The following is a 22,748-nucleotide window of genomic DNA, read 5'->3' as shown; positions in this document are numbered from 1 at the left end:
CGAAGCCTTTTGGCACGAAACTGTCCCTGCGCCAAGCTGGATCTGTCGACACCTCCCCCTGCTGCGCCCTCACACCCATCTCAGCGCACCTCGGTCTGCCAAACTACCAAACTGAGCGCGCCTCGGGTTGCGCTGCTCGAAACTAGCTCTGCGCGGGGTTCGCCACCCTGCGCCGGGAAACTAGAGCCCATAGTGTGAATTTTCTGCAGAATTTTATAGTTGAGGCCCCAGAACTGGAGTGATGTGATCTACATTCTTGATCTAAGTGAGGACTCAAGCAGCAGCATTTTGAATCAGCTGCAGCTGTCTGATCGAAGGAAGGAATAGACAGAACATCAGAAACATGAGAAAAAAAAATACATGTGAAAAAGGGGAAAAATACAGAGATTAAAACAACACACCTACAAGCAAGTAAGAACAGATCAGCGTAGCAATGAGAGTCTGGAGGGAGAAAGTGGTGAAGGAGCCAACCACAGCATTAAAAAGAAATGTCGATGACTCGGCTAAACCGGGGGAATGGAGCTGAGCTGGGCAGATGGAGGTCTACACCCAGTTACAGATGGTGCTGAGGCGTCTTCCCCACATCTGGGACAGCTTTCATTGCATGCCACGTTGACATGTACTCTGCTGTGCTTGTTTGGACTGAGCTCAGCAGTAGTGTGATCTTGAGAAGTGCAGAGTCTTTTTTTATTTAAGTGTTGGAATTAGCAAAACTGGTTGACTATTTTCAAAAGAAGATCAAAGACTAGGCATCACATTTGACAAATAACTGACTGATATGCATTAACTGCATTCATGCTTTACCACACTTGCCATTAAATACATATCCCTAAGACAAATTGGATCTTCGTTAAACTCCTTTCAAAGTTATAATTTGTTTGTAGCCTTGAAAGACTCTGATATTAACTGATTAGAGAAAACAAATAGTTCTGATGCCGTCAACATGCATTGATGAGAGAGGAGTATTGGTATAATATTACAACTTTAAAGCTATTTTTCTTCTGAGTTAATTCAGTATGTGAAGATGATTATGAGAAAAGCAAATCAAAGGGATAATTACAGTTTCTAGATAATACTTCTCCAAACTGACATTTAAATAAAGTGGCAGAACTGTAATATTATGAGTGTAATTAAAAGACTAATTTCAGTGGGGAAAAAAATATTATGCTAATCTTCTGAGACCGTTGTGACCACCATTTCGAACTATTCATTAATAAAACAGTGGAATTATTGCTAGACCTCCAGCTAGGTGGCTATTATTTACTTTTCCAGCAACCGTTCTTTCTGTGTCTGACTCTGAACAGGGTTTAATGAATAAAAATGGATGGGGAGGTGTTAGCAAAGCCCACCTGGCCTGGGCTCAAAATCCCTATTCCACCTCTGACTACAAGCTGTGTGGGTGCTTGTTAACCATTAGCTCTGGCATCAGGGGCATTATGCATGGTAAAACAGAGATAAGAAGCTAGCTTCTGCAATGTTTCTGTCTGCCTGAGAGACTCAGACCTATTAGCATGGCAGTGTGCCATCTGCCGTGTAAGCCACATTAGCTCCGAGGTCAACAGTAATGGGGCAGGAGTTGAACTACCATTAATCCTCTTCTCTTTGAGCTTAGAAACCAGTTATTCTTAACTGGTTTGATGGTACCTGTGTGCCTTACAAGACGGTGTGTCATGTCAGATTGTTTGGATAATTGTTGAGAAAAATTAGCAGAGGAAAAAATGATGTTGAATAAGAAAGAAATGAATCAGTACCTGCCATTTGGTAACGATTCCCAACAGTACCTTTTTTTCTACTACTTTCTTAAAGAACACGTTTGAACTAGCTGCAGGGGTGATGTAGTCTTGCTCTCTCTCTTTGGGGTTTTTACTCTGTCTGAGTTCAGATGCCGAGACGCCCTGAAGCACCTACCGCTTCCTAAAGGTGCTCATGTCAACCAATTAGGCTGTTCAGATGTCCTGTGTGGGTTGGGAGTGAGTTACTGCCCCAAGTATCTCAGGGTCTTGGTCACAAGTGAGGGTAGATGGAGTGTAAGATGAATCAGCAATTTGGTGCAACGTCCACAGTATGCAGGCGCTGTGCCAGACTGTCGTGGTGAAGAGAGAAGTGAGCTGGAAGGTGGAGCTTTTAATTTACTGGTCCATCTATGTCCCATCCCTCACCTCTGGTCATGAGCTATGGGTAGTGACTGAAAGAATGAGGTCGCAGATACAAGCAGCTGAAATGAGTTTCCTCCGTGGGGTGGCTGGGCTCAGCCTTAGAGGTAAGAAGCTCGGACATCCAGAGGGGGCTTGGAATAGAACCGTTGCTCCTTTGCGTCGAAAGGAGTCAGTCGAGATGGTTCTGGCATCTGATCAGGATGCCTCCCGGGCACCTCCCGTTAGAGGTGTTCTGGACACATTCAACTGGTAGAAGGCCCCGGGGCAGACCCAGAACACGCTGGTGGGATTACATATCTCATCTGGCCTGGGAACACCACTGGGTCCCCAAGGAGGAGCTGGAAAGAGTTGCTGGGGAGAGGGACATCTGAAATACTTGGGTCAGCCTGTTGCCCCTGCGACCCAGCTTCAGATAAGTGGTTGAAAATGGATGGATGGATGGAGACAGTAAACATCGGTTCGTAGCTCCCGATCTGCATCGATAGTTTTGGCATCTAATTCCAATGTAATTCAGTCAGTACCCAAGAAAGTACCAAGTTCTGTACCCACCCATATTATATAACAGCAAAAAGAAGAATGTAACGTGTTTAAAAAGTGCAGAGTAAAGAAAAGTCTGTTAAACCCATAACTGCTTCTGCATGCTATTTTGTTGGCTTATCTGCCAAAGTTTTCCACGTTTCGGGCTATTTAATTTAGACTAGCTTGCATTGTGGTAGCATGGGAGGCTTTAGCCAGAAGCACTGAATTCCATTTTCTGAAATAATTGGACAGCCTACTTTTAGATATCTGTGACCCACATTTTGGTCTCATCCCTGTTTGGGCAACTCTGCTGTGCAGTTTTACAATGTTTTTCTGTTCAAATACTTCTAATGAGAGTGGGTAGTAGTGATGTACTACAGGAGCCCATTGATATTTGCACCATTTTACTTCCTTCTTTTAATTTTTACCGAGAACAGCTGAAACTGCTTTGTTATCAGGGTTCTGTGTGTTGTCTTAATAGAGGCAGATGTTAGGATATAATTAAAAGTTGAAATGTTTTTGTACAAATTTGGGGGGGAAATCTCAGCAAAAAAGTCAGTTTAATAGCTGTTCTGTTTCTTTCAGTCACACCACATGAATCTCTCATTTGTCGTGGAAAAGTTGAAATTTTTTTTTTTTTTTTAGTATGTTATTTCCAATCCATGTTGGCTTTTAAAGCCAAATCCCAAATCTCATTATTGATCTTGGAAACAACAGCTAACATAACAATCTCACCACAAGGTACTTTAACAGTTCTGGAGCTTTAGATCACATCACATGATCTCTCTACAATTCAGAACTGGAGAAGTTATAACTGAAGTTTGCTTCCAAATAAAAAAATGTGGGAATACGAAATTAAAATACACATTTCTTATTTAATGTTGATATTCATACATACTATTTTTTTTTTTACTTTCTTTTTTTACTACGATCACAGTTGCAACATGCAATAGGTAAGGTAAGATAAGGTAAGGTAAGGTAACAGTTTAAGATACAGACAGTAGTCATGAGTACAACAAACAGACTAAACAATACATAACACATGGAATCCAGTATTACACACTGTCAGGGGTAAATCATGGAGAATAGTGGTCACTGCTGGTTAAGATAAGCGATGGCAGACTTGACAAAGGACGAACTGTAACGCTTAGTACTCCATTTAGGGAGGCAAAACCTCCGCCCTCATGGAAGCATCCTAAACTCAACATGGCAGGTATGTTGAGAGTCTGAGACAGTAGACCGAGCTTTAGAGGTGACCCTCTCATCATACAGATGCTGTGGGTTAATAACCTAAAGCATCTGTAAATTAACCAGCAATTAAATTATCAGTGATCGATTTATGACAGACACAGTTTGTGATATGGGCAATGTTTTGTAGTTGCTTTGTTTCTTTTCTTAAAGAAACAGTTTGAAATTTTGGAAAACAAGCTTTTTTGCTGTCTTGTCAAGAGATGACTCTTGTCTAACTCTAATGGAAAATATGACCAAACAACCAAAACTGAGACTCCAGAGAGAAACTGCCCTGAGCCAATTAATAGTCTGGGTCGTAACCTCTGATAAAAACATGTTGTTCTTACAGTGTATTTATCATACAGATTAAACAAAATGAGCTCTAACGTGTCAAGTATCAAGCTTTAAGGCTCATTTATGTTCAGTGTCAGATACTGTACATATGAAATGGACATATCTATCTTTGTATATAATGCATGTAGTCAGCTTTTAGACATGCTTGGTGGATTTTGTTACCTGTCAACAGAGTGCAGGCTGTTAGCACATGTTTTTACTTTTTATGCTAAGTTAGCTAACCAGTGGCTGGCTATAGCTTACTGTAATATTCACCATGCAGACATGAGAGGTATCAAACTTATTGTCTAACTGTCTGCAAGAAAGCAATACAGGTGCTTCTAAAATTAAACTATTCCTTTGAGGAAGTCAAAAACATACAGTATGCTCGTGAATCTAAATCTCAAATAGGACACAGTATTGAGAAGTTACCACACAGTGCATGAAAATGAAATTCAGCTCAACAACTTTTTCTTTCAAAACTGGACTTCCACTTCTGTTATGAAATGCAAAAACAATATCCCCCTGCAGCTACATGAAACCACTAATGAGCTAGCCCAGAGCAGTGAATATCATTTAGAAACACTGGAAGTTGCTGTCACACATGGTCTGACTGGGCTCTGCTGCTGGGGGAGCCTCTGACTGCAGCTGAGTTATTAGAGGCCCCGGCCCCTTATCGCGCCGCTCCAGCTCGACCTGGAAGCCCTCGCCTTGTGTGTGTGAATCATTGCCTTGAATGCCTTTCTGTTGTTTTTTTTTCTTTTTCTCCTGGAATAATGCGTGTTTGTGGCCTGTAGGCTTTGTCCAATATTTAATCAAGTGAAATGGCCTGAAATAGAACAATCTGGTATCATAGTTCACTGTTCTGTGCATGGAGGCAATCATTTGTCTTGAGTCAAAAAAGACGAGTGCAGCTAATGGAGATCGCATTGTCCTCCTGGCTTTATCCTGGCTGGAGTGAGGAAAGCTAGAGTTGATTAACACGCACACAAACACATGCGCACACACATCCATGCACACGCATACACAATAAGGTTTACCGACATGTAGTGGTGTATCTGTGATGAATGTTGGCAGAGAGCCAGACAGTGAGAGCTACTGGGAAGAGGAGGCTGCCATGGGATGAGAAGATTACTGTAATAAAACTCACACACTTGCATGCACACACACGTATATATGTATACAGCAGACACATATAGACATAAGTACACAAATGCATACTCATGGAGGAGCATGCACACTTTCTCTCGCGTAATGGAAGTGTAATGAAACCCAGAAACACACACACACACACACAGGCGCCCTGGGCTGAGGGCTTGGCAGAGCAGAGTAGATAGATTAGTGTAATAGTCTCGGCCAAGGCAATCATCTGCCCACTGTAGGGCTTCAAATACTGGCAGCAAGATCCAGCTCAGACACAAAGAAATTAGCCACAATGAATGAGTCAGTTTGGATGAGTTCACAATACTAACGACTCACACAGTCAAGAAATAATCGAAGAAAATCCACTGATTTGCATGAAAATGTATTTTGTGAACTCAGCACGCAGCGGAACAGGGTCCAAACACGCCAAAACACATTATCAATATCTTGATTGTTCTCTTGTATCCATGAATTATAAATGACGACAGCTTGGCTTACACGTTGACAATGAAAACTGGCTATGCAATGTGAGTGTCATTGGCCGGAGCGTCCGCTTGGATGGATTTTGTTTAGAAACTCATTTGGGCCATGTCCAGGAGGAGCCATGCAGCTAATGGTTTCTTGGAAGCAAAGGTTTCTGAGGTGGAGAGAAAAAAGAGAGAATGTCTTGTGGCTACATGGCGAAGCAGCAAACAAACCCTCCAGCAAGGTACATTATTGCTGCCCATTTATAGATTTTTAACCAGAACACATTCAGTTTTTTTGTAATTAAACAACAGTTGCACATTTGTTTGTGTGACTTGTCTTGTTAGTGTTTTAAATCACAATTGTCTGCCTTCAGTGGAAACAAAACTTATTAATAGCTATTCAGGTAACATAAGTAAGATTTACTAAACATAATTCCACTTATGGATGAAGAAAGATCATTTATTCTCTTTCAATGATGTGAGGAGAAGAGGTTACAACAGAGTTGTATTTTCATGATCTTTATGTTTCTTTACAAGCATAGTTATCTAATGTATAGACAGTACAGAAGACAAAAGGTGATTACACATTATGGAGATTTTGGACTGGTATGTTAGACAGCACTTTTGATCATCAAATCATCAACTGAAGGAGTATCCTTTGGAATAATTTGGCCCCATTCCTCCAGTAGACTACACCATCCTATTTTCTCAATTTATTGAGTGGCCCAAATATATTAGCATTTAGAGGTATGTACAAGTCCCTATAATAATTCTTTAGTGATTTGGAGCACATTTTATAAGTTTATGACTTTATAGTGATGTTAACGTACTTATTATTCTTGTTTCTAATATTAATATCAATACTACAACTTAGGCAGCACGGTGATGCAGTGCTTAGCCTTTGCCTCATGGCAAGAGGGTTCCTGGTTTGAACCCTGGGTTTGGGGAGCCCTTCTGTGTGGAGTTTGCATGTTTTCCCCGTGTCAGTGTGGGTTTTCTCCAGGTACTCCGGCTTCCTCCCACAGTCCAAAGACATGCAGGTTAATTGGTGACTCTAAAGTGGCCGTAGGTGTGAATGTGAGTGTGAATGGTTGTCTGTCTGTCTCTATGTGTCAGCCCTGCGATAGTCTGGCAACCAGCCAGGGTGTACCCCGCTTCCAGCCCAATGTCAGCTGGGTTAGGCTCCAGCCCCACCACAACCCCTAACAGGATAAGCAGTTACAGGACATTCTGGAATGCAAAGGTATTTTGGATGTTTTTAAAGAGGACAAATGTTCCTTAGTGGTTGCAATTTCCTGCTTCTCAAAGGTCTAGGGTGTGAAGAATTTAGAAGCATCTAGCAGTGAGGTTGCAGACTGCAAGTTGACCAACTTCTCCTGTGTGCCAAGCATGTAGGAGAACTATGGTGGCTGAAGCGGGAAAAAAATGACTGACCCTGTCTAGAGCCAGTGTTTAGTTTGTCCATTCTGAGCCCCTGTTAAAAGAACATGACAGACTTCATGGAAGAGACCTGCTTTGTATGTAGATATCAATGGCTCATTCCAAGGTAACAAAAACGCGATTCTTAGTTTTAGGTGATAATAGACAAATGAACACATAGGCAACTGTGACTTAGAGGTAGAGCAGGGCATCAGAAGAGCGGCGGTAAGATACTAAACCTCCAAATGCTCCCGATGGCTGTTACATTGGTGCGTGAGTGTGTGTGTGAATGGTTATTGAGTAGCAGGTGGCACCAATGGTAGCCTTGGCCACCAGTGTGTGACTGTGTGTAAATGGGTGAATGTGACATGTAAAAAGCGCTTTGAGGAGTCAGAAGACTAGAGAAGCGCTATACAAGACAAGCACATTTACCATTTATGAATATTATATTCAATTTTTGCCCCCTAAATCCTGCACACTGGGCCTTTAGGATAAAATTTAGGATAAAAACACCAGAAATGTGGTGTCACAAAGGTGAGAACAACTGTTTTTGTTAGCTCATAAGAAGTAGATTTTTGAGATACATGGTTCTCATAAGATAGCCATATATAATACATCTCTGTTTTCAGTAGCAGTAAATAATATGTTCTGTCATGGCTACTCAACAGTAAGTTCATGATATTTTGACCATATAATCCATGTAACATTATCGGGAGGTCAGTCTGTGCAGTCTCAGAGGACCTCCAGATAATGGGGAGAGCATTTTCAGTAGGCTGGTTGTTTGTCAAAGGTGCCACTATAGCAGTCAAAGATGGAGAGACACTCAGGATCTGCGGCAAAAACCTTAGAACATACACCACCATAACATAATCAGCAAGTGCCACTAGTTTACTGTAAACCAAATACCTTTCTGTCAGTTTTCTTTTGTCACACATTTGTTTTGACAACAACAATTTTATATAGTTTTGCATGATGATAACAACATCTTGCTGCAGAGAGAATGCCCTTCGCTTTCCATACTTACAGTCTTTCACCCAGAATGCCATGAACTGTCCAAATCATTGAGGAATCAGAAGGTGTAGACATTCAGAGTCAAAACATGGCCCAAAAATACACATTTATTCACAAATGTTTGCTTTCTTTCTGTCCTCCACATATATAAATGTATGTCCCAGAGCCAGACAGTATTAATGAGCTGGTAAACAGTGGTCTCTGTTCTGGAGCGTGACAGCATTTAAGCCTGCAAGAAAAAGATGAACCCAGAATGTGCAATTATAAAACAAACACATTATTTTACACAAAGATATTAATGCTTTGGTGGTTAATGTGACACACAGCCACACACATTCACACATTCACACACACAAATGAAGCAGAAGGCCACAGCAGTAATAGAGGAATTAATCTCTGTCTGTGTATTTGTACACAAATGAAGCTGCTTGTATCTGACCTTGTAGGAGCCGCTGACATTCGCTCCCATCATTAACCTATTCACTTCAGTGTCACTTTATGTGTCCCAATGTGTGCGTTAGTGTGTGTGTGTGTGTGTGTGTGTGTGTGTGTGTGTGTGTGAGAGAGAGAGAGACCAAGGTTCACCACCCTAGTGATGAAAACATCAAGAGAGGCAAAGCGTAGAACACTCATGGTCACCTAGCGTTCAGATGATCCGATTAGTATTCATGGGATCATATAGATGCTCACATGTACATACTCACACACACACACACACACACACACACACACTTGCAGCCTTGTCCTGTTATTACACTGAGGGCACACTAATGACCTACCGCTACATCCATTCCCTAGCTCTTAATACTAACCATTAAACCCCACCATGTCTCCTAACCTTCACTTAACTCGAGCTCTAAAACCAAATGCTTAACCTGGCCAAAGCAGCCCTTTGCTCCTCTCAGTGCACACAAGGCCGCGAGCTGTGAACTAGCCACCCTCTTTGGTTTTAATGAGGAATTTCATTAGCATTTTAATGAGGAAATCCAGAAAAGCTGACAAGGCCTTTAAGGGAAACTGAAGGACAAATGTGCAAATCCTCTGGTCAATGTGACAAGTGTCCAGTGAAGAATTACAAACTTCACTCAAAGTGGCAAGGTACCTTTGTATTTGTCGAAAAGAACATCCTGATTTATTCACTATAAGCTGGAGACTATTTCCCCTTGTATGTTTTATTTATTGTGAAACGTGAAGACAAAAGATTTGCACTAGAGTACTGCATATATTTATATTTGTACATAGTAGTTAAATGTTTATTTGTGTTCACCCTTGTTGTCCTTGATGTAGCTATATCTCTGTTTCTGTGTATGCACATTTAGAGCAACAGGAAAAAAATGAGTCATATTCATTGTATGTGTACATACTTACTCTTACTTTGCATGGTAGCTGGATTCTCACATGAGAATCACTGAATCACAAGATCACATTAAAATTCATCTTGTAAGGCTTCAAGTAATGCATTTGTGTTCGCACCACTCTGGATCAGTGTTTGATAGATTGGTAGATGTAAGTTCTACCAGGCACTCATATTTTTATAATATCCACTTTTTTGTAGTCACACTTTTGTGTAGCTTTGAACTGCCTCCCTTTCTTGCCGATGGCATAGGACTGCTCAAGAGAAAAATTAGCCGCAGTTTTCAGGCATGCTACTGCCCTTGTAACGGCTGTTTTCTCCTGAGTGTGGATCAGACAACACTTTCCACACTCAAGGCTCAGTAGTACCTTTCAAGTTGTTTTGCAATCCACAAGTAAACACAAAGAAGAAGAACCTTACTCTGACTGGTCAAGAAGATGCAGGATAAGACGTAGCTAACTTTTACCCGACAACAGCTGCATAGGATAGAAGTTAACAATACTATTTAGGTGGGACGCGTGATGGTTGAGTTAACGTTTCACGGAACAATCTAGTCGTTTGTTGAATACCCCCTTTGCTTACCCACCACCATGGCTCGTAAATAGAACAAATTCACCCGCCACTGGTCAAATTTACCTCCACATTTGGCAAGTGGCAGGTTCTAATTTCCAACTCTGCCATGGTTCAGCCCAATCAGCATTCAGTGAGGAGCTACTAGAGGCTACTGGCATTGTTTAGGTGTGTGTGGCGACACTGATAGGTGACTGTTCGTTCAAAACAACAATGGCAGCTCCTACAAAGGTTAGCATCTGCAGCAGTTATATTAGAACAGGAGAGTACTTCTTCATTGAAAGACAAGCAAAAAACAGCACTGCAGGCTTTTCTTGATGGAGATACATTTTCGCTCTTCTCCAGACTGGCTTCAGCTCCCTCGATACATGGTAATAGACAGATGGTTCGTCCAATCACCTGTCGAGTATTTGTTGAAAGTGCCTGCCCTTTTCCAAACAGTTTCTAATTACATCTTCTCAGATGGTTCTTTTTACTAAACCACTTGGCACGTCAGGTTACACTTACTTGGCCATTAAAGCTGATTCTGATTGAGAAAGGAAGGGCGTCTCTTCTGCTCCGTGCAATAATAAATCATCTAATTGGTCTCCTGTTCCGCTGATGACTTCTGGGTTTTTGTTTTTGAGGATTCAGCATCCAGCTATACACAGTGGAGCTGAGTGCATTCATTCTTTATCATTTCCATTCTTCCTGCCTTGTTAACTATTGGATTAATTATTTTTTTCTACATTCTTCATCTTTCAACAACATGCTGTAGTCTTTTTTTTCCTGTTAGAGGCCTTTGGAAGCACTGGGCTGTATGTTTGCTGTTATCACATGCTGGAGTTCTTGGAGTCATGCCTGTGCCCCCTACTGTTAGATAGGAATTTAGCTAACACTTGTACAGTCTAATGGCAAATAATGTAAGGTTTCAGAAAGTTGTTCAAATCTGCTATAATCTCCAATTTTATATCAACAGTGGGTCACAGGACTCACGGGACTTTTTTTTTTTTTCACTTTTACTTCTTGAAATTCTGCTCATTTTCAGGTTCATACTTGTATTTTGGATTACTACAAGAACATGTTCATTTTCCCCATACTGTCTGTGCTGAACACCTTTAATATTGGACATCTTTAATTTGTCTGAGACACCTTGTTTTAGCCCCCTTCCCAAAAAGGCCTAGTCTGTTCTAATTGGCCAGCATATCCAGCTCTTCTGTATCTGCCCTTTCAGCCAGCATCTCTGCACCGTCACTTCAGCTGGGGCAATGACTACAACAAAATATTCAGTTGCTTTCTACTTTGAAAAATCACCAGTAAAAGCTTCAAAACCAAAATCTTTATGGAGAGAAATTAACAATATTGGCAACCAAGATTGCATGTTTTCCTGTTGTTAGCATGTAGCTACATGTAGCAGTGTATGTACAGATGTCCATATAAAGAAATCCGTCACAAGCTCATCTCAAAAGTAGGAAAAATAAAGGTGGAAACAGAGTATTCAGAATGGTCTGGCCACGTTTAATATCAACATCCAACACTGTAACACATATATGAAAGAAAATAAAGAAAAAGTTCATCATATCAACTGAAAAGGTCAAATTATGTCTGTTTTGGGCAAATGACAGTGGAAGAGAGGGTAGGGTTTCAGAGTTGTTTTAAGTTTTATTGTTTAACTGGTAAGGGAAACGGCATTGGCTGTTCAAGATTGAAATTCTTTGGCCCTTAGGCAAGCCATGAAAATGTCCCATTACATTACTGATGACACAAGCACACATTCTGGACAGCAGCAACACGTAAATACCTTATGTAAGACTATATAAATTAATATGGTTGGAGGATATTCAGAACATAGGGGTCTACAGTGATTGATCCAAGTGGGAATCCAAAGCCCAGTAACAGTGTATTCCTCTGTGCACTGTACATCGTTCTTCAAAGTGCGTCTACTCTGCTGATGCTCTCAAAGATTAAACATTTCTTGTCTCTCCTCCCTGTTTGACTCTCTCCTCTGCCACAGAATGATCCCCCCATCAAGCAAGAACTTCCTGGTCAACAACCTGGCAGCAGGGACGCAGTACGACCTCTGCGTGCTGGCCATCTACGATGATGTCATCACCTCCCTGACAGCAACACGTGTGGTCGGCTGTGTGCAATTCACCACCGAGTCAGAGTACATGAGGTGTCATTTTATGCAGTCTCAGTTCCTTGGCGGGACTATGATCATCATCATCGGAGGGATAATAGTGGCTTCGGTGCTCGTTTTCATCATCATCCTGATGATACGGTACAAGGTGGGTCTGTCTCGCTTAATCCACACCGGCCTGAAAAGAGAGAGAAAAAGTGCAGAGAGCTTTTCATTATGTTGGAAGATTGGTATTATGCATATGATGGACATATGCTAGCATGGTCTACTTCTGATTAACTGACAAGACATTTTGAGCATACAGTTGTATTGTAGAGCAGTCTCATTGATTTTCTATAGAAGCCCACTGCCGCATGGAAATTTAAAGTTTTTAATTTAAAGTTTTGAATGAAAAAGGAGGAGTAAATTTAGACCTTTTTGTTGTTTTCTTTTACGTTTTATGACATAAGGTACGGTGTCCTGCCTGTAAATCATAATTTTGACTCTAGACTTCGCTCATATGACGAAGTTAGAAATGGTCTGGATGCAAAAACATTGTCGGTGGGGGGAAGTTAAAACATCTGCACACACATTATAAATTAAGAAGGGCAAAGGTTATTAGCTCCTCAGGAATATCTGTAAAATGCCTTTATTACAAACTAATCTGATAGGTAAGAAGTTGTTTTTTTGTTTTATTTTTATTTATTTTTTTACGAAATGAGAGCAGAATTAAATAAACATGTAATTTTACTACTCCACTAGTGGACATCATGCAACGGTAGGCTTTAATCTGTGTCTCATTTCTTTCCTTACATGCATAAAAGGCAACTAAAATAATATTGTGTGTTGAAAGTTGGGTTCTGCACATGCACAATGATTTTTTTGCTGTAATTGGTCATCCGATAAAAATCTGATGCATTTTGTTTTTCTGTTCGTTGTGAAAATTTTCAATACGAGACAAAATGAAAAAACACAATTGCCACTTTTTCTAGCCCCAAGGTTACCTGAATGGGCTAAGCTGTTCTTTATGTCCTCTGTCTCCACACTGATTGTCCAGATCCTCTATTAAATCCTCCTCCTCATCATCATGTTGAAAGTAGGCTGTCTGAGGTATGAAATAATACTGTGGACCCTGTTAGTCACTCTTGTTGAGGATGTGTGTCCCACAGGTTACTGCTTCTTGCTCAAAAATCTTTCCAAAACCATTTGACAGATAGGAAAAAACACAAAAAATTGAACCTTTTCCAAAAACATTAATGAAAGTTTCAGACTCTGTGTGTCAACATGATTGACACAATGTGAGGTAGTATTCATTATTAGACATGCAACAATTTCGGAAACAAAGGCCATAACACAGATTGGAAAAGAATATTTCCTTGATAAGAAAATTAGAAATATGTATAGTACAGTCAGTAAGTGTACTGCATGGCAGTGATTCAAACAACCAATTACAAGACAGAAACAATGCTGTTTCTAACCAATGTATCAAATGTAATAATACTGTAAACATTACACCACACAGCAGTGTTTACAATGATCTAGACCAGGGGTCTGCAACCTTTGCCATTAAAAGAGCCATTTTTGACCAAAAATAATTTAAAAAAATCTGTGTGGAGCCGCAAAACATGTTTGAGCCTTATAATCAAGGTAAATAGCCTATTAAGTCTAAATTAGCGTATACTTATGGTCTAAATAAGCATTTGTTAATATGTTTTACCACAAGGTGGACACTGTGCAGGGCACTATTAATAATTATCTGGTACTTAAATTTTGCAGAGCTGGCAGTGAGAGCAAACAAATTTGTCCACGCACTACTACATTCTCTATTTTATTCAATTTACTTTTTTGGATTTGGCATCCATAGCTAACCAGCCACTGCTATCAAGGTTCAGCAACATTTGGATTCATAGAAGGAATTTCCATAGACTTCTTTTCTCAAAGGCTCAAGGAGCCACTGGACAGGGGCTAAAGAGCCACATGTGGCTCCAGAGCCACAGGTTGCCTACCCCTGATCTAGACAGAAAAAGATTGACATTTATGTTCATTTCTGTATCATTTATTTATTGAAATAGATTCTGTGTCAGCAGCTCATATAATTCTCTGTAATTTTTCATGTTTGTAAATCACCTTGTATTGTTTTATTACATGATATGAAAAAAAGTGAGTATTTTTGGCCGTGTGGCCCTGTTATACATGGAAGAGTTCATATGCAAACATTTTAGTTTGAAAGAAAAAATCAGCCCCTCATTACTTCCATCTGTGTTTCCCCTCAGGTGTGTAACCCTGGTGAGGGGGGAAAAGGCGTTTCATTGTCGATGACCAACGTTCACTCACAGACCAACGGGCAGCAGTCACAGGGATGCACTGTGACTCCCAGCTCCTCCAAACACGGCTCAATCGGATTAGACGACCTCTCAGGAGGCCCAAAGAAAAGGAGCGGGGCAGGAGGAGGAGGAGGAGGGGGCAAGGATACCATGACTCAGTCGTCCGACTCATCCCTGCCTGACTGCTCTACGGCTACGTCAGTTCTCAGCCAGCCCTGGGCAGCCAGGAGCCCAACAACTGCGGCTGAGGAACGAGAGAAAGTGGGTGAAGAGAGAGCTCAAGCTGCCGTCTCCTCACCCACCGGCACCAGCGGTTCACTAACCAAGCCAAAGCGGAAGCCCGCTCTGAGTAAGCCGGGCTCAGCTTGCTCCAACACCTCAGCTACTCCTGAAAACCTCCCCTCTTCCTCCCCTCGCCCTCCTTCCTCCTCCTTCTCCACCGCCTCCTCAGCCCTCCTCCCCTCCACCCCTCTGGAGAACCTCAACACCAACCGCAACAACTCCACCTCTCTCAACCAAACCCCGACTCCCTTCATCCACTCCGCTTTCTCCAGCCCTCTTGCTTCCCCGAGCCCCGTCCCCTCCATCCGATTTAGAGAGACGCCCATCCTGCGCAGGGCTCCCCGGGCCTCCGCTTCTTCCTCCGCCAAGTACCAGACTCTCCCCGCGGAGGAGGTGGGGAGGAGCAGGGCGAGGAGGAGGTACTCGCTCAGTGAAGGAGGCTCAAAGACTCACTCGTCCAATCAGGGAGGAGGAGCACCCAAAATAGGGCGCATATTGCGGAACAAAAGGAGCCAATCAATGAGCGGAATGCTACTTCCGAAAGACGGGGATGGAGACTCGGACAAAGGGCGGTGTGATTCAGACTGGATCTTAGAAAGTACAGTTTGAACTGGAACGAGACAGCAACCATGAAATAAACTTTGGTTTATCCATTATTGTTTATCTTTTGTATGAGTGTATGTCTGAGGTTTTGCGTGTGTGTGTGTGTGTGTGTGTGTGTGTGTTAGTTTAAATTTGTCTTGGGGTGTGTGAGTGGAGGCTAAGGTGTGTTTGTGACATATGAAAGTGTGTGTTGTTGCCGTTTAGGATGTGCGTTTTCAGTGTGTACAGTGTGTGTGTTCATGTCGGAACCTTTAGGGTGACTGTGTGTTTCTGGGTGAAAGCGTGAGCATACTTTTTCTTTTTCAGACTTTTTTTAATTATTTTCATATTGTTTCTCCACATTTCTTTGTATTCAGTTTACAGCTTTTTTCACTTTGACAGTTTCCTATCTGTTTTTTCAGTCGGTCATTCAGCGAGTGGACAACTCGTCTTGTCTCGTAGCGTCCTCGAGTTGTCTCGTTGGTTCCACTTTATAGCACAAAACAAAACAAGACAATGGGCTCGCCACGACATTTCCCGATTCACACTCACCTTATCTGAAAATACCACGAAAAGGGAATTATAACAGGAAAAAAAGGAATAAAAAAAAACAATACAAGAACTGCAAAGCACACCATTCCTACCTTCACACGCCCACAGGAAGTGTGTTTCCATAACGCGGCAAGAGAAAAGCAGTCGGTGCCTTCTTTTGCACTAACAGACCCTCTGACAGATGATATAACCGGATTTAGGACTCCACCACGCTCCCTGAACGAGGGATTAGGACGGAGGGGACAGACAAAAGGAAGAGAGAGAGATTTCACACATAGCCTTTCTTACCTACTGAGGAGTACAGACGTTTCTTGACAAATAGACAGACACAAACTGAGACAAAAAGTGACACATGAAGACTAACGGACCTCTTATGAAATTGATATTTTTTAAAGGGAAGAATTAAAAAAAAAAAGAACATAAAAACCCTGTGAGCTTTTCACTGATGTTGGTCACAAGCTCCCAGAAGGCTTCTGTACAGAAAAAGACAACATGTACCGTGTTGTTATGTTGTGTAAAATAAAAAGGGATAAAATGAAAACTGGAAATGTGAAATGTGTTTTATGTGTCAGGTTGTGCTCATGCACTGTCCAAATGTATACCGACAAAAGTGATGCACCAAAATGTGTTTATATTCCACATAATAAGCCAGTATTTGGGAGGGCTGTGATCATGTGACCAATGCGCTGACGGGAGTACAGAGGGAAGTAGTCTGTGTTATGAGGCAGGGTGACGATGGGTTGCAAAACACAGGACTTTCTCCCGGGAGACTGGTAATTGGAACTGTGTGAGTCATTTTAAGGTAAGTTATCATCATGTTTCTTTTCCTAAACCTAACCAAAGCAGCTTTATTTGTCTAAACCTACGTGACTTTATGTTAAGTTAGTAGCCTCATTCAGGGGACGCTAATTTGTTAGCTATCAAATGAACTGTTGTGTGTGTATTTTAATAAGACATCACACCTGTAAATATATCTGTGCACAATAGCTTCTATAACGTGATGATAAAAATAAGAAACAATAAGACAGGTAGCTTTCACCGTCCACTGACAGTTTTTCTCTCTCTCTTTTTTTCAGTGGTAGGTCGTCTTGGCTGGTGCTTTGTTGCAATTTGCGACATACAATAGAGCGATCCATTGTCCCAGTCACGGCTTTCTCCTTTAAAATGTTATCATCCCTCACACTGGCGTATTCTGCAAATTTATGACTAATTTAGAATTAATCTAAGATCATATGATAACACAAATGATAAGGCTGTCTTAGAGAATGTAAGTGCATGTATTTTAACTAAATGGCATATTAAAATGATTGAAAAAGGTTTTGATAGATTTAAACAAAATGTATTTACAAATGCATTGGCCAAATGTATTTGATACCTATGAAACAGATGCCATTTTATCCTCATCAATAATTTTCATAATTAAAATATCCCTAGTTTTCTATGGAGTATATGAGAATGTTGATATTGAAATGTCTGTAATGACCAGCTACTTTCACCACTTTCTAGTGCCATGGAATTGCACCTATGTAGCCAATGCTAATTGGTACGTTTATATGTGAGAGAAAAGTACAGAGAGATATTGACAATTGCAGTAGCAGTGTCCCATGCACTGTTTAATATACTTGTATACAGCTCATTTCAAACACCAGCCCCTAGAGCCAACTGGTTAATTGGTTGCCTATTAACAGGCATGCTGGAAGATACTGCAGCCGGTGCCTTCAGGAGAGAGTGCATCTTCAGAGACCATCATAAGATGTTTGAAGAGATTGAGGAATTGCTGCCAAGACGAGTTTGGCTGCAGATATGCATTTCCCTGGAATGGCATCTAAGGCCTCAGACACACTGCTGTCACCCGAAACCTTCTCAGGTTAAAGATCTGTCCACCATCGTTTTCCTGGCTCCAGGGATATTTATGAGAAACATACTGTAGGGGATCAGGCTGGGACATATTTCCATATATAGAGAAATGGGGACATGGCAGTATGCTGACTGTAAATAGCATGCACATGCTTGTCATTTTAGAATTAGATTCTGATTCACTAACATAGAACGATGATAATAACAAAATTGCTGCATTGCGTAGGTGTCATCTACTCGATGTTAATTTTGCATGTGCACTTATTTTGTGCACAAAGTAAGAACCTTTCTCCACAGATATTAGGAGGAGGAGGCTCAGTGTCTCCAGCACAACTTTCTACTGAGATAGCAGAAAATAATTTCTCGCTGCAAATCAGAACAGACGTGTGGTACTTTTAATTAAAACAATTGAAGTTTCACATTTTCTTTCATCTTTTTGTAATTTGATGCATCAGTGTTCAGATAGAAACCCTAGACCTGGAGCACACACACACACACACACACACACACACACACACAGTGTCTGGCTGTTAATTTAGGAGTTGAGAATCTCATTTCCAAACCTCCCACTCTTTCCTGACTGCAAACACGTTTAGGAGAGTGTGACAATTCAGAGAAAGTGCTCCCATGAGGAGCTGACTGTACGCCAGTGATGAAGACTCATGGGATATGTTGTTGTTTAAGTGCTTACAAAAATAATCATTGTTTTATCTTTGTTAAAAGGATGATATATTCAAACGTTAATGTCCACAGCAGTAGTAGAAAATGGACCTGTTGAGTAATACAGTCGTGCACAGTGGAACAGAAGCTAAACATGAGAGAGGGCAGGACTTGATCTCTCCATATGCTCTCACTCTCTTATACAACACTCTCGTAAAGTAAAAGGCACTCACTGTAACACAAGAGCTACTACTCACTCCATTTAATGGAAACATGCTGTTGTGCATATGCAAAGGTACAAGTCTAAAACAACACTATGGTATTTAACAAAAAATACATCAGTATTCATTACACAGAATGGCCCTTTTCAGAATATTATTTATTCTGTCACTGGATTATTATCCGTGGTACGTTGATATGTAGGCATCATTCATTTTGCAACTGGTCAAGGTGGAACTAACCTCAGCTTCTTAATAAACTGCCAGGTAGCTTAAAGGTAACCTACTATGCACATTTTCAGGTTCACATTTGTATTTTGGGTTCCTACAATCGTTTTTAAATGTTTTCATGTTAAAGAAAACACTTTATTTTCCTCATACTGTCTGTGCAAGAACACCTGGATTCACGTTCTGTCTGAGACAGAAGCGCCTGTTTCTTTAAGACCCCTTCTCAAAAAGCTTTGAATGGTCAGCATTTCTAGATCTCTGTACTGTCACTGCAGAACGACTGTAACGGAGAACAGTGGTGCTTTCTACTGTGAAAAATCAATAAGAAAACCATCAAAACACAACCAGACATGCAACATCAGGAATATGATCTGAAATCAGGGGGTAATTAATAACACATTAACACAACGACAAGCTTCCCTGGTGTTAGCATGTTGCTACATGTAGCAGTGTACTTGCAGCCGGGGAATGACACAGGGAGAGAGGGGAGAAATTAACAAAACTGGCAATCAAAATTACATGTTTCTGTGACGTTAGCATGTAGCTACATGTAGCAGTGTGGGCTAAATAACGTAAACACCTGTAGTAGTGTGCCTGGAGCAGATGAGCTTATAAAGAAATCTGTCACAAGCTGATGTCAGCTGGTAGTTAAAGTAGAAAAACTGGAAACAGCGTATTCAAAACAGTCTGAAGCCTGAGGTTTTTGCTCACAGGGATTACTTTTACATATGTTTACCTCATTATTTGAAACTTTTAATATGACCATGCAACATTGTGACATCATATACATGGCAGAAAATAAGGGAAAAGCTGTCTAGGTCCCCTTTAACCCATAATAGTGAAATAATAAATTAAACGGAGTAAAAGGTACAATGTTGACTTTGACTGTAGTGGAGTTGAAGTATGAAGTAGCACACAATGTAAACACTCAAGCAAAGTACCTGAAAATTGTACTGAAGCACAGTACTTGAGTATATGTACTTAGTTACATTCCACCACTGCACAGGGACATGGAGAAAACTGCTTGGTGCTCATGAGCCCAGTTGATGCAGTTGATGTGTCATAACTCTGTATCCTCATAGAGCGATTTGTATGATATCCTACAAAATGCATACACAACAGTTTGTATGATATCTTTATATTAGCGTCCCATGAATGACGTGACATCTTGAACGTAATGCTACTGAGGTTAAGTTTAGGCAAGTAAAGTTACTGTGGTTGGGTTTAGGAAAAGGAATATGGTGAGGATGTTAAATGAATTGATCACGTGATCACAGCCTTCCAGAACACATTGGTTATGCACAAATTACTGGCTCATAATTACATGGGATTTGTACAATTTTTTAGTTCATGGGAACAGCCTGCGCCTATAGAAAGATCTGCCACTGTACCCAACTTCAATTTGGTTCAGTTGATCTAGAACAAAGACAAAATATAGATTGTTGCCTTTTGGTTCTGCTCTGTTTCATGTTCACATGGACACCTTTCATATTAAAAAAAAGAGGAGTCAACATTATGTTTTATTAAATGACAGGTAACTCATTAATTAGACAGTTTGGGTCCTGTATCATCACATGGATTCATGTGGACAAAGACAGCAACTCATGCAGCACTTTACTGCACTTTGTGTTTGTTTATCTTCCCTGGTGATAACTGATCATGAGCATTATTAGTTTAGAGTGGAAGTGGACCACAGATGTCATAAATAATGAAGGACAGGTTGAAACAGAGGTGTTTTGTACCCATAATATCAGAGAGCAATACTGTAATTACTCACTCACGCTCTATTGAGGAACTGCCAAAATACACACATGAGAGTGGAAGCACAGCACACTCTGTTTAAGCTCCTTTTCACTCCTCTTTCAGGGAAAATCTCAGCTCCCACTTGCTGACATGCATATGTATTGTCATGGTTATAAAATCATCTTGCATAATTAATTAATCCTTTACAGTTTCTATGATCAACGGAGGGATTTAATACTAATTTAGCTTTTTCAGTCACATATATGCCATCACAAAACCCTGAGATCGGTCTGTTTTGCTTTAACACCACAAATGGTCCGTTCCGGCATCTGATTAGACCAACGCCAATCCGCTGTGGCTGTTCAGTCTGCACTGCAGTTTGGCACAGCTTTCACACCAGACCAAATGAAACCAAAATGGCAAACGCACCAGTTTGTTTGAAGTAAATCAAATTTATTAAGTGTGAAAGTTCTCATATAGCTACTGCCATATCAAGTCAAGGGAATAAATCAAGCACTAGTTAAAGATACAGTTCACCCCACAATCAAGAATACAATTTTTTCCTCTTACCTGTAGTGCTTTTTATCAGTATAGATTGTTTTGGTGTGAGTTGCTGAGTGTTGGAGATATTGACCATAGAGATATTTGCCTTCTCTCCAACATAATGGAACTAGATGGCACTCAGCTTGTGGTGCTCAACATGCCAAAAAATACATTTGAAAAACTCAACAGCAGTGTCTCTTTCCAGAAATCATGACCCGGTTACACAGAGCTTGAAAGGCATGGTCACGTAACAGTGAATGATGTAAACACTAATTAGCTAGCTCAGTGGTGCTAGGTGAGCTAGCAGTAGATGCACACTTCCTTCTTAGGTGATGTGGTTGGTGGGTTTAGTTTGGTAGACAGAAAATAGTTCCTACACAAAACTGCTCATAACAAGCTCTGTGGATTATCTTGAGTAACCGGGTCATGACTTCTGGAAAGAGACATTGCCGTTGGGTTTTTCAAATGTATTTTGGAGTGCCAGCTTGTTCTACAAATTCTCACTCAGAACTTCTCAAATACAGACACTTGGTCTGTGGCCCCTCTCGTCAAAATATGACCCCTCCTGCATCTGTTTTGGACCATCAGGGACAGCATGTCAACTCTCAATATATGTGTCATGTCTTTTCAAAATAAACTTCCATTTTCACAAAAAATACAGTACATTTTCTGCTCATTAAATGCATATATTCTTTTTCAAAATAAGTTTAGAGTGTAAAAAAAAAAAAGAAAAAAGTTTTTAGGGTGTACTTGGGTTAAGGTTTAGAATGTGGTCAGATATGGGGAAAAAATGATCAAGGTTGGCTTAAAATAAGTTTGTTTGCTACTAACGTAATATGACATCATGTGGCATACATCACTAGCATTGTTTGCTACATGAACTCGCTAACTACGTCATCATTCAAATAACTGCACTGACTTCCTGGGCAAGAGTCTGGTGTTTGTTTGACTCGACCACCTGTTCCCTCACCCACCCTGTGCAGATATCTGGCATTTTATACTGTAGCAGTTGTACCGAGTGTCAGCTTCAGTATTTAACAAGGTGGGAGTGAGACCTGTGCCCGTTGTTTACTTTAGATATCTGCTTTATTTTACAGTTTCATGTTCGCTATCAACCGTCCTAGAAGTTGTGTGAAGTTGCTGCTTGACAACTCAACATTTTCTTATTTTGCTGCTTCACAATAAAAGTTTTTACATAACAAAGTAACACAGGACTTTTACTGTGAAGAATCTATAGGAAATCAATCAATCAATCAATCAATCTCGTACTCGTCGTCCTCCGCTTATCCAGTCCGGGTCGCGGGGGCAGCAGCCTCAGCAAAGAAGCCCAGACAGTCCTCTCCCCAGCCACTTCCGTCAGCTCTTCCGCGGGAACCCCAAGGCGTTCCCAGGCCAGCCGGGTGATGTAATCCCTCCAGCGTGTTCTGGGGCGGCCCCGAGGTCTCCTCCCGGTTGGACA

The 22,748-nt window shown here is 41.0% G+C and overlaps 1 protein-coding gene across 3 annotated transcripts in view; it reads left to right on the top strand.

Moving 5' to 3' along the window:
- The window catches only part of lrfn5a (leucine rich repeat and fibronectin type III domain containing 5a), a 183,440-nt gene extending 166,877 nt beyond the window's left edge, over positions 1-16,563 (top strand). For all 3 annotated transcript variants that reach the window (XM_050061576.1, XM_050061575.1, XM_050061577.1), the window contains 2 exons: positions 12,196-12,469; positions 14,574-16,563. In XM_050061576.1, coding sequence (XP_049917533.1) covers positions 12,196-12,469; positions 14,574-15,515 — 1,216 coding nt within the window. In that variant the 3' untranslated portion in view covers positions 15,516-16,563. The remainder of the gene's footprint in view (positions 1-12,195; positions 12,470-14,573) is intronic.
- Positions 16,564-22,748: the final 6,185 nt, after the last annotated feature.

Source organism: Epinephelus moara, chromosome 14 (genome assembly GCF_006386435.1).
Source record: "Epinephelus moara isolate mb chromosome 14, YSFRI_EMoa_1.0, whole genome shotgun sequence".
Taxonomy (NCBI): Eukaryota; Metazoa; Chordata; class Actinopteri; order Perciformes; family Serranidae; genus Epinephelus; species Epinephelus moara.
The sequence above is the reverse complement of the archived record's forward strand: the minus strand, read 5'-3'. Positions and strand labels throughout refer to the sequence as shown.